The sequence below is a fragment of the Coptis chinensis genome, chromosome 9 (assembly GCF_015680905.1).
Source record: "Coptis chinensis isolate HL-2020 chromosome 9, ASM1568090v1, whole genome shotgun sequence".
NCBI lineage: Eukaryota > Viridiplantae > Streptophyta > Magnoliopsida > Ranunculales > Ranunculaceae > Coptis > Coptis chinensis.
In genome coordinates this window covers 83,546,771-83,558,152 of record NC_141464.1, presented here as the reverse complement: position 1 = coordinate 83,558,152, position 11,382 = coordinate 83,546,771, and the positions used below count along the sequence as shown (strand labels likewise).

General features: G+C 35.4%; 2 protein-coding genes across 7 annotated transcripts in view; both read right to left on the bottom strand.

Moving 5' to 3' along the window:
* The window catches only part of LOC147478876 (uncharacterized), a 33,893-nt gene that overhangs the window by 19,366 nt on the left and 3,145 nt on the right, over positions 1 to 11,382 (bottom strand). The window lies entirely within an intron of this gene.
* LOC147478877 (ribonuclease MRP protein subunit POP4-like) lies at positions 2,955 to 10,797 on the bottom strand. 6 transcript variants are annotated; one of them, XR_015207694.1, is made up of 10 exons: positions 10,610 to 10,797; positions 10,332 to 10,394; positions 8,227 to 8,520; positions 6,679 to 6,732; positions 6,489 to 6,565; positions 5,455 to 5,705; positions 4,618 to 4,686; positions 4,432 to 4,493; positions 3,742 to 3,961; positions 2,955 to 3,598 (listed from the first exon to the last, which is right to left on the bottom strand). XR_015207694.1 is itself a non-coding variant. In XM_086582606.1 (10 exons), the coding sequence occupies exons 3-10, from the start codon at positions 8,483 to 8,485 to the stop codon at positions 3,501 to 3,503; spliced, it is 972 nt and encodes a 323-aa protein (XP_086438732.1). In that variant the 5' UTR covers positions 8,486 to 8,520; positions 10,332 to 10,439; positions 10,543 to 10,795; the 3' UTR covers positions 2,955 to 3,500. The 6 variants fall into 6 exon arrangements, 5 of the variants coding, with proteins under 5 accessions (XP_086438732.1, XP_086438731.1, XP_086438733.1 ...); XM_086582606.1 differs by having other exon boundaries at positions 3,860 to 3,961; positions 10,332 to 10,439; positions 10,543 to 10,795; XM_086582605.1 differs by having other exon boundaries at positions 3,860 to 3,961; positions 10,582 to 10,795.

Below are 11,382 nucleotides of genomic sequence, written 5' to 3'. Positions count from 1 at the left end.
GTATTACCCCTCCCCCCACACCCACCAAATACACACAAAAAAACACACGGTCAACCCAATTTGACATTTGGTTTGTGTGTAGGGGGTAGTTAATAACCCTTATTTACTTCTAATTCCTGGAAAATAACACGTTCATAAGATGTTGGATTTTTAGGTTTTGGTCCACGTTAATAACGACAAGTAGACCTTGAGGGTAAAAGATTGTTTATTAGGTTCCAGCCCTTCTAAGCGCATAGCTTCGATGTGTTTAGATGAGCCAACAACTAGTAAACGATATCTTTTTTCCCCAAGTGCCTAGTACAACATTATTTGGAAGGACCATAACCTAAAAAGCCCTGAATTTTACCATGGAGATTGCATATTGTATGATTTGTATCATAGACTCATAGTGTTATACCTCTTTTAAGAAAAGTACTTAATATATAGTTTAAAACAACGTCAGAGACGGGCACAGAGCTTAGTTTCCTTCACAGCTTACACTAGCAGTACAAGCAATAGTTAGTCCTGGTTCCTGAAACTAGAACAACAGTACTTTTGCAGACAAAAACAAAGAAATGTAAACTCAGTGTGACATGAACTGTGAACTATCCATCTCTTCAAATTCTGGAATTTCTTACTGTAGCCTGTAGTTTCCCTCAATATTTATTTGTCCTTTGTTTATGTATCAAGGTCTTAAGAATTAGACCCTAACGACAAGATCCGGCATTATTCCATTTGAACTGTGTCTCAAACTCTCAATATACAGTCTCTTACCTTTAAATAATGGATCTTAACAGCTCAACCTTTTAAAAAAAAAATACATCATATCATATCATAAAATTAACTTGTTAGGAAATCTGCAGACACCCTCACGCGCTTATTCTCTTTTATGTACAATGAGTAATTGAGCGCCCCCCACAAAAAAAGAGGGGTAGCTCGCTAGCATTTCTCTTTATTTATATTTTCTATCTCTGCTACTAAGTACAAAGGAGTCTTCGGGAAACCCTTGTTTTTTGGGTAACTTGAACATCAAGACATGAGCAGATTTGTGAGTTAATGTTCTTATCTTTTGTAAGTGGCAAGCGTACCCTGTGACGAAGTTTTTCTTTTGTTCTGCCTAGGCTGCCCTGTAAGTATGTAACCACTACCACAACATCTTTGTACACTTCTTGTAATTAGATTTTGAAACTTCTTTGGATGGACTGTCATTGTCTTTATTCCATGTACTGGAACTTTAAATGAAGATCATTCTACATCTGACTTTTCATTTGAGACAACTGAGAATGAAAATGAAGTTTAGTTCATTTTCTAACTCCATGACTGAATTGTACACCGCTAATTCAAGCTAATTAATGCTTACGACTTGTTCAGAGGGTTCAAATGATTTGGTTTCAGCTTGATATGGTGTACGTTCAACACAATATGACATAAAATATCCAGTTGTTCACACTCCAATGGCAAAAAAACTTCTTCTTCTCTTCATCTTTTTCATCAAACTCATTTCTCTTCAACCAATCTTAACTATTGAATTCATCTTCCACACATTCAACTCCTCAAATCTCATACTTTATGGAAGCGCAACACTTGAAGAATCTAACATTTTAACACTCACCAAAAGTTCTTTTCCGGACATGGCTCGTGTTTTCTACGTTTCAAAGATACCAACGAGAACACCAAACTCTACAAAGATTATTCCTTTCTACACCTCCTTTATATTCTCTATGGTAACTTCAAAAGGTTCTTTGCCTGGTGATGGTTTAGTCTTCCTTTTTTCACCAAGTGCAACTATATATATACAAGGTGGTGATAGAACAAATGATGATGGAAATTAAGATAACCATGTGTTGGGAATTCAGTTTGCTGATTCTGTTGAACATTCGGATGATGTTAAAATGGATAAGTTTGGTGTTAATTATCAAGTTTGGATTGATTATCAGGATTCTTTACTTAATGTTACTAAGGCTGTTGCAGGTATGGCAAGGCCTAAAAAGCCATTAATTAGTAATTCTTTGAATCTTTATGCTGTTTTTTTAGATGAAATGTATGTTGGTTTTAGTGCTGCAACTGGACGGTTAGTTGAAACACATAGGATTCTAGCGTGGGGTTTTAGTAATACAGATTTTTTGGTTGGTGATAGATTGGTTACTTCAAATTGACCATCACTTCTTCCTCCTGGTACTTCTGTTTTTGCAACAAAAGGGTTTAGTATTGGAATGTACGAAAATCTCGAATGATCCACGTAACATACATTTCAAATGAGAAAAAAATAGGAAACTTATATATCCTCAAAACTTCAAAATGTCTTAAAGCCTTCTCTCATCCTACTAAGTTCAACACTTTAAATAATTTTGTATTGTTTAACATCATGTTCTATAATCTCAACATATAGTTTGTCTCTAACAAATTTACGACAAATTAATTTTGATTAATTTAACTATCTCACAGTCAATTAACCATATCCACTAACTTATTTAGTACAAATTTAAATTCTTCAATTGAAATTGATATACTATAAATGACTATATTACTCCGTGGCGAAGGCACGGGTTACACCTAGTATAGTAATAGATAATAGATTTCTGAGTGACTGGTTTGAAGATTTCAAACAAAAAAAACCCCAATTTGTAGTACCGTTTGCATACTTGTTTAACTTAGTCTGATTGTCAGAATGAGTTTATAACTTTATATACTCTTCACATTATTTTTTATTTTTTTTTGTTAAAAGGCTGATTGATTAATTAAAAAAAAAAATAAAGATTACAAGATGAAAAAATAAGAAAGATATGAAGAATTCAAGTAGGGTATCATCAGCTGTGTATCAAGCTCAATACATTAAACCTTAGTTGATTAACCTAAAATAGGTAGTATAATGATTCTCCATATTTATCATGAATGGAGGTCGAACATCTCACCATATACTTTTTGTCCCATAAGTAGTGTTGCTCCATGTCTGGCACAACTATCAGCTCCATGAATGCATGAACTTATTAGATTGATTACTATAATCTCTCTTGGAGTCTTAACAAAGAATAATATTTAACTAACATTGTACTTGTCAGTTGTCACACTTCTGTGTCACTTTCCATATCTGTTTTGGTAAAGGTTCATCTTCCCTTTACGAAGAGGAATAATAGTTTGTTCACTTTGTTGTCTGTCAATATTCCACAGACAATCATTTCACAAACCCACGAATATTCCATGGTGGCACAATAGAAATCTCCATGGTGGCACAAAATAGTATGTGAGTCCTATAAGTCACAGAGTACAGCTACAAAAACTTCCTCGAGTCGGGATTGATAATTTCTTGTCTTCCAGATTTCCTATCAGAGTCCCACTTGACGCCAATATACATCAGAGCTTGGCATTCCCAGACAGGGCTTCAACGACTATGTCCTCAGTCTACAACCAGCAATACAAAGGAAAAAGGACAATGCAAAGCTTGGGATCATACATGGCGGTATTTGATATCTGCTTGAAATATGTCCTGGATCCATTACAATAGACGTTCATCTTTACCAACATCATTTATCGTATTTTCTGGAAACAAGTTCGTCTCCATGCAATGTAATCTTCCAGCAATCAGCTTGAAATAAGAAAACAGAACCCCTTTTGGGCACAACTGCAAAAGATGTACAGAAACAGCTAGTCAGCAAGAGCTCCCACTCTCTACAAATTCCATTTAAGCATAAAAACATGCAAGTAAACAACCACAAAGGGGAAAAGGAAGTTTTTGGAAAGGTGAAGGTAAAGCAATATACATACACATGCAAAAGAAACTCATGTCAACTGAAGCAAGAAATGAATCACTACAGATGAAGGCAAGTTTCTTTTTCCAGTGGATATCATTGGTTTATTCTGACAAACTTAAAATGCATAGCACCTCGAAATTTATTATCACGTGTTATTATCCCAAAAGTCTCTGCTGTTTCTCGAACCATTATGCCACTAACTCCCAAGTATGAAGTTACTTTACACTCGGCAACTGCAAGAAACAGTAAGAAAATCAATATTTGCACAATGGATATCTTGAGGTATAAAATGTGGGCATTCTTCTAGTAATCATGCAGACAAACATAACAGACACTAAGAGGGCTACCTGAACGGAGCTCAGCTAAAGGTCCAAGCATAATGAAGAGAGGGGATCTTAATAATAACAACCTAAGCAATGAAACTCTGTTCCAGGTGAAATCTTAGTTGGTTTTATTCAAGTTTTGAGTCCGTTTCCCAATAGTTAGGATAGAGGTAAGGATAATGATTCTTATTAGACCAAGAGTTCATTTCTTTGATTTGGGAAATCTAGACCAAGAATTCGGCCACCAATCAGGAGACCTCCATCAATCACAGTGACATCTAGACAAGTGTGTATACTACAAAACAATGACAAAAACTATGCAGGCAAAACCTGTCCACATAATACACTAGGCCGGGAAAAGGATATGTTTCTCATACAACCTCTAAAAATAGCTCCATGTAAGTCGGCGTGGAGAAGACATCGAGCTATATTTTGAGTGTTCCTGCAACAATGGAAGCAACATTTACAGAATATTAATGTACACGAAGAACAGAAAATTGTCATTAAGCAACATGACATATCAAACAAATTTTCACAAATATCTCTGGTTTCCATCTATATCTCACCCTGGATTTTTGATGAGTTTCAGCACATATTCTTTCCACATTTCATGCATTGGCTCGAATATTTCAAACCTGCAACAAATAACCAGTGTTAGGCATCAATCAGAATCACCAATATTCATTATTATGTATAGAAAACCTCGTACGAAGAAGACCCTAAACCCTTAAGCTTTGATATATAATTGACTGCAATAACAATAACAATAACAATGCAATATATATATCTATAACTAATTTTTATTCAATCCCAAAAACTAACTTGGCCAGCCTTGGAAGGCTTACAATTTAGAAACTAATGGAAACGGAAGCTAAAAGCAATACCTAAACTCGTAATTAGAAACAACCTAGAAAAGAAACTAGACTAATTGATGATAATGAACCCTAACTCACATCAGTATATAAAAGGGGTTTGTAGGTCTAACACAGGCAGGCACATGTTTAGCAACACTAATGATGGCACACATCCAGCATCAAAGAATAATCACTTACTTCTCCAACTATAGTCTACTGGTTCCTGTTTGAATCCACTGACTAAGCAATCCAGATTAAACACAGCTGTGTAGAAAAACCTTAAATCATGTACGGATTTATTGTCTAGCTCATTAAAGCAGAAGGTATCTTTTATGTTCTACCCGTCATTCAGTTCACTTATTAAATCTAGTAACTGAATGATATCTATTTTAGTACATTCCCAACTTCAAACGCTTTTATCTATAGAACAAGCCTGATGAGGTTCATAAACTCATATGACACCAACAAGTACAAGTAGCCCATACTTATATTTATTTGAACTTCCAAGATAAGGCAATACATGAGTGTCTTAAGAGCTACAAAACTTACTTGCGTGACTCCGGAGGAAAATCAAATGAACCACATTTCCTATGCTGTTTCATGGACATGTGCCTTCTACAACGCTTTAAATGACCCTGTTTCGCCTTGAAACGTGCAGCCGATGCACCATGTCCTTGTACAAAACCATCGAGTAGAAACCGATTATCGATATTTATGACTTTAGACCCATGCATGTAATTTTGTGCCACATCGCCCTTTTGGAATAGCTCGTGCAGAGTGTTATCAACCTTTTCTGAAAGCTACAAAACAGTCATTCTCAATCTTAGCATAAACCAACTCAACTTTCACCCCTACAAACAAAGTCAGCATTATGTTGTAAAGAAGAAAGGAAACAATCAACTTAACCCCCTTTATTTGTTAAAGTAATTTCAAGGAACATCTTGTTATATTTATCCCTTTTGTTTGTCGGATGATGAATTAGTGAGTCATACCCTCACAAACAATTACCTTAACCCCCTTTGTTTGTTAAGGTAATTTCAAGAAACATCTTGTTATTTGTGTCCCCTTTGTTTGTCAGATGGTGAATCAGTAAGTCATAACCTTATCAGTTGTCCCTTTCTAGGCGGATTTGGAACTTCTTCAATTATTTGTCAAATCTCCATTGAGGGTTTCCTGGTTCGGTGAAGATCTTATTAGCTTCTTGCTTCTTGGTTCTCGAACGTCCATTCTCAGTTCTCAGAAGGGACGCGGCATTTGGAGAATTTGGCTGGAAAGGAATAGGAGGCTTTGGAAGGAGTGGAAGCGACTATGTAGATGGATGAGTTGTTAATTAAGGGATTACTCTTCTTTTTGACAAAGGTTGATAAGGAGATGTAGGACATACCCTTTGAGCACTTTGTGTGCTGTTAGGAGTCTCACATGTTTTTATCAAAATCTTTGTAACCTTTGTTTTTTTGTCCTTATTATTATTTTTTTCTCTCTTAGGAGATTTCTTGTATAGCAGGATACCTCATCCTACCCTCTATGTAACTATATTTTTCTAGAAAAATATATCCATATGAACCAATCAAAAAAAAAATTACCTTAACCCCTACTTTCAACAAATTCTCGTGTACTGACTGAGGGATCCGATAATATGTAGGATCATTTGCTTCCACATCTGTCAAAATATAAATACCACAAATCTACTATTACATTAAAATAAATTACTACACGATGAGTAATTGTCAAGGAAAACTTTATGAACAAAAATTGAATTCAGGGAACAGTCACCTGACTTTCCAGAAGGACCAGCCCCTGGTGTATAACCAACGAAAGCAAAACGCCCTGAGGTTCAGTCAAGACAGAAGGGCTAATTAGGATTTAGGGTGGCAGAGTGAAGAAAATGCTTATTTTCAAGATTTGTATTAACAATCATATTTGTTTAAACAAACATACAATCTTGATATGCCGTTCACAGTATGGTACCAAGAGAATTGTCAATTCTACTAGATAAAATATAATTTATTTAAGTGAATGTTAAAGTAATCATGTATTTATCACACACACATACACAAAAACACAAGTTAGGGTATCTATGCAGTTCCATAAGGTTAAGAGATGTAATAGTCTATTAGAAGTATCAATAAAATCTACTAGAAAAGAACAGCTGCTTCATACCAATTTTTTTACTTTGATAAGTCTCCTTAATACCAATAATACTAACTGCGCTACACTTTTCTCATTCCCTTTTCACTTTTCCAATCCTACTTTTTGTTGACTGACGTCTCTCTTTTACAAAAGAAAAATCACAACAAAGAAGAAATACTATTGTACAAAAGAATCCCCTAACAACTATTCCAATCATAAGTGTCTCTGTCTAAAGATTCTGCAAGGATTTCCATGTCTGCAGGCACTCACAAGTAAGGCATGCTTGGTTAAAGTTGTAAGTTTAAAAAGTTTTTGGAAGGGATTAGTTGTCTTGGTAAGTCTTCCAAAACCTGTCCACAATCAAGATGATATTCATCCAACTCTGCTGCCCCTACCGAACTATAATAGCATGAGAGATTTTAACCTCTATTAACTACGGAATGAAATATATAGACAAAGATATGACTACTCTATAAACCCCTTGAGACCAATTTCAAACAAAATCAACAGAAGGAATTTGCTCCCCAATCTCCGCTTTTGAAGAAGCAGACCTGAGTAGGTCTGACAAAGAATATGGCACTCCATATTCATTAAACACTCTTTATGTATCTTCAACACCTCAGTACACTCTACTCTCCATGCCTCTATGGCTCTATCCCACAGTCAAGCACCACCTTATCAAATATACAGTCTCTCTATATCCCCCAAAATATGTCGTCTTCAACACCCAACTGCACTCTAAAAAAGATAATAAAGCATGCTGCATGCTCACCCCAATGTAAGGCACTTCTTGGTGAAAAGTCCAAAGTAAGTTAGGGGAAAATGTTTCAAGGGCTTAGGTTACGTCAAGCTCTGTCGTTACACTACCACATTCACTATCAATAATTACACAAATTCAATCAAATTTTCTACAGCCACACCCTATCACATGACATGACAACCTACTAACCTACTTAAGGTCCAATATTAAAAACACAGCAATCAAAATTCACACTCCAATCATTTAATTTACACCAAACTCCTAACCACCCTACATTGTATCTCACACTACATTCAACATTCCCTAATATGCCTCTCTATAAGCACTATCATCAAACCATAACAAAGTATCCCTAACTACTCTCACCATACATATTTTTCTCCTAGTGGATAAAGTATCACTATTTTACTCTCAATATATAAAAAACATACCTTTCCTGAAGGATGGTGTTTTGGGTGTGTCTTTTTGAGGAGAAATATTTGAAGGACCAGTTTCAGCCCCTGCATCCGCCACAGTAGTAAGTGAAGCAGAAAGAGTATGAGTATGAACCTGTTGTTTTTCTTCTTGGGGTGGTTGTTGGATATGTGTCTTCTTCTTCTTTTGATGTTGTTGTTGTTGGACTTCAGTTTTAGCAAGTGCGAATCTTTTTTCTAATGCTTCTAAAGTTCGTTTCTTTTGATCACTCGCCATGTTTGTTTCGACAACTGAGGATTGGCCCAAGCTTTCTGGTTACATTAAGCTCATAAATTAAAAGAACAATACTACATGTACTCTAATATTAAATCGAAAAGGTCAAAATTTTCAACAAAAACCAAAAACCAAATTAAATTACCTCGCTAGCTTGAGAAACAGGGAAAGTAATAGTGAGTGGTATCAAAAGCTTTTAGTGTTAGCTTTGGAAGTGTGCAATAAATGTGAATTGTTACAGGATGGAATCAACCAAAATACATGTTGTGTCAAAACTTTTATTCAAAGTGCTTCATCTTGCTACAATAGTCCTGCTGGAAATCCCTTATCTTGTATGACCAAAAACTGAAATATTTGTGCAAGTTCGCAATTTCGTGTGAACTTCTGTACCGTGGACAAATGCAATTATGACTTTATGAGAATGCTTTTTGCAATCTCTTGCTAGTTAATATGATCAAATTTAGCCATCAGAAAATTGTAGTCGGTAAGGAGATATGATCAAGTTCGCAATTTATACATCTAGACAAGTGAAAATTTTATACATGCACTTTTGTATATGGAGTAGTTCTAAGGAGATAACACTTGGAGAGAAGCACCAAGCCATCCCTCTTATAGATATTTTTTTTGTGTCCCAAAGATAAACAAGACATTTGATGGGGACGCACATTAATTCTAGTGGGACTTTCCTCAAAGACAATATAGTAATTTTTTCTGCAAGTGTCCTCAAAGACAATGTTATACGTTACTTAAAAAGAAAAAAAAAAAGGTCACGCAGGGAATGTTACTCAAGATTTTCTCCCAACATACACACATAGGGGACTGAATGTGCCAACACTACTATAAATCTAAAGTAAACAACTGCAGAACCGACCCATGCAAGTAAATGATTCTCGCAGTCGCACATACAGAATCATACGAAAAACTATTCCATATCAAAAACCCAAACAAAACGTCAGAGTAGAAACCAAAAATATCAAACAGAACACAAATGGAATATATTGCACTCCATTTCTAAGTTGCAACAAAATCATAATTGCACAAAGCAAATATGGAAAAGCCAACGCGCCTGCATTCCACAACAACAAATTATGGCACTTAACCATTTGGGGCAAGGAGGAAGCTAAGGCTGAAAAATGGGGAGGTACATGATATGACAAAACGTTTAATGAATTTTGGTACCAACTTCTGAACCACCTCGAAAAGGAAACAGAGGTTTTAAGAAGGAAAAGACAAAGTAGTAAAATTTCAGGTCAAAAGGATTAGTGCATAAATCCCAGAGTCTGTTGTGTAGTCAATCAGAAGAACTAATTTAATAGGGAAAGGGAAAAACATTACACCTTAAAAGCCATACCCCAACCTAACCCTCCCTTCCCCCCCACTTCAAAAAAAAGGACTGAAAACACTTACCGAGTTTACGTGTCACAAACACGTACCAAGAAAAGCACACCCAAAAAGCAAGAAACAAAAGCCTCATGGCCCCATATATGTATGCTATCCACCTCTACAAATCTAAAAAGAACGTGATAGCAAACACAATTTCTCTACGCATGGTGTTTTCACAGTTCAGCTCTTATGGTGGTTAAAGGTTGAAATAAAATTAAAAATTCACAGCAAACAACAAACAGGAAAACTTATTTATAACATTGATCCTAGGCACATTCTAAGCATATGTCAAACCTACTATCATTACAATGATCAATGAAGTTTATCAGTAGAATTGGTTAGCTCAAATTTCAAATAAGTGATAGACCAAGAGTTTAAGTTTGCAAAACATGGTTATGTTGTTAACCTTTAACAATGAATGACCCAATTAAAAAACAAGGAAGAAGAAAATGTGTAATAAACTGACCTTATATATAATATAATTGATCGAGTGATGTTAAGCCAATTACTGCTCCAAGAATCTCCAACCCTGTCATTACAACATATTAGTTGTTAAAGAGTGACGATACCATGCCTGAATCAATCATACCAAAATCTCAATAAAAAACTGAACTTTTCATGAAATTAACTATAAGAAAAACTTTAGGCATGCATTCCCAACTTGGAAATTCGGAAACCAAAAGACCCAACTCTGTATTGCATTCAAAATCACTAACTTTAGATAAGAACTACGGAAATAAGTACCTTTCCGATTGAGATTAGGAGTTTTGAGCGGCGGCTGGAGTGTGTGGATTCAGAAACAAGGTCTCAACGACGGTTCCCTTTGATGAAATTGTTATGCTGAAATTTGTATGTGGTTTAAATTTGTATGCATTTCATATGTTTTCTAATATCACTATTCACTGACTTGTTGTGTACTTGGTTATTCTTAAGTGTGTTTGTTAAATTTTAACTCATGGAAAGGAAAGGAAATAAAATAGGTGGTCCACTATGGAATGGAATGGAAACGAAATAATTTTAAATGGTATGTGTTTGGTAAACTGGGGAAAGGAAAGTAAAAATTGAGGAAAGGAATAATCATGTTTGTTTGCAAAAACTATGGAAATGAATAATTGTATTGTTGAGTGGAGTGTATTAGTAGTAAGCCCCTATCTATCTATTTCCTTTCCTTTCCTTTCCACAAAATTTTCAGGGGTTAGCTAAGTACACAAAACCTTTTCCATTTGTTTCCATATGGAAAAACCCATTTCCTTTCCATTGATAAACAAACGCCTTAAAAACTATGGAAAAAGTGGACCACTCTTATTTTCCTTTCCTTTCCATAGTGTTTCCATCATAACAAACACATTCTTAGTTTTAGCGGTTTGGGGTGTTTTCAATTGCAACTAATTTGACAGCATTGCAATTCCTGCTTGGTCAAAACCCTGAGCTTATGCTTCAACTGAGTTTTGAGTTGCCAGAGAATGCTAGTGTTGATCAAGTGACACTGCAAATGCCAATCTGATGCACCTCAACAA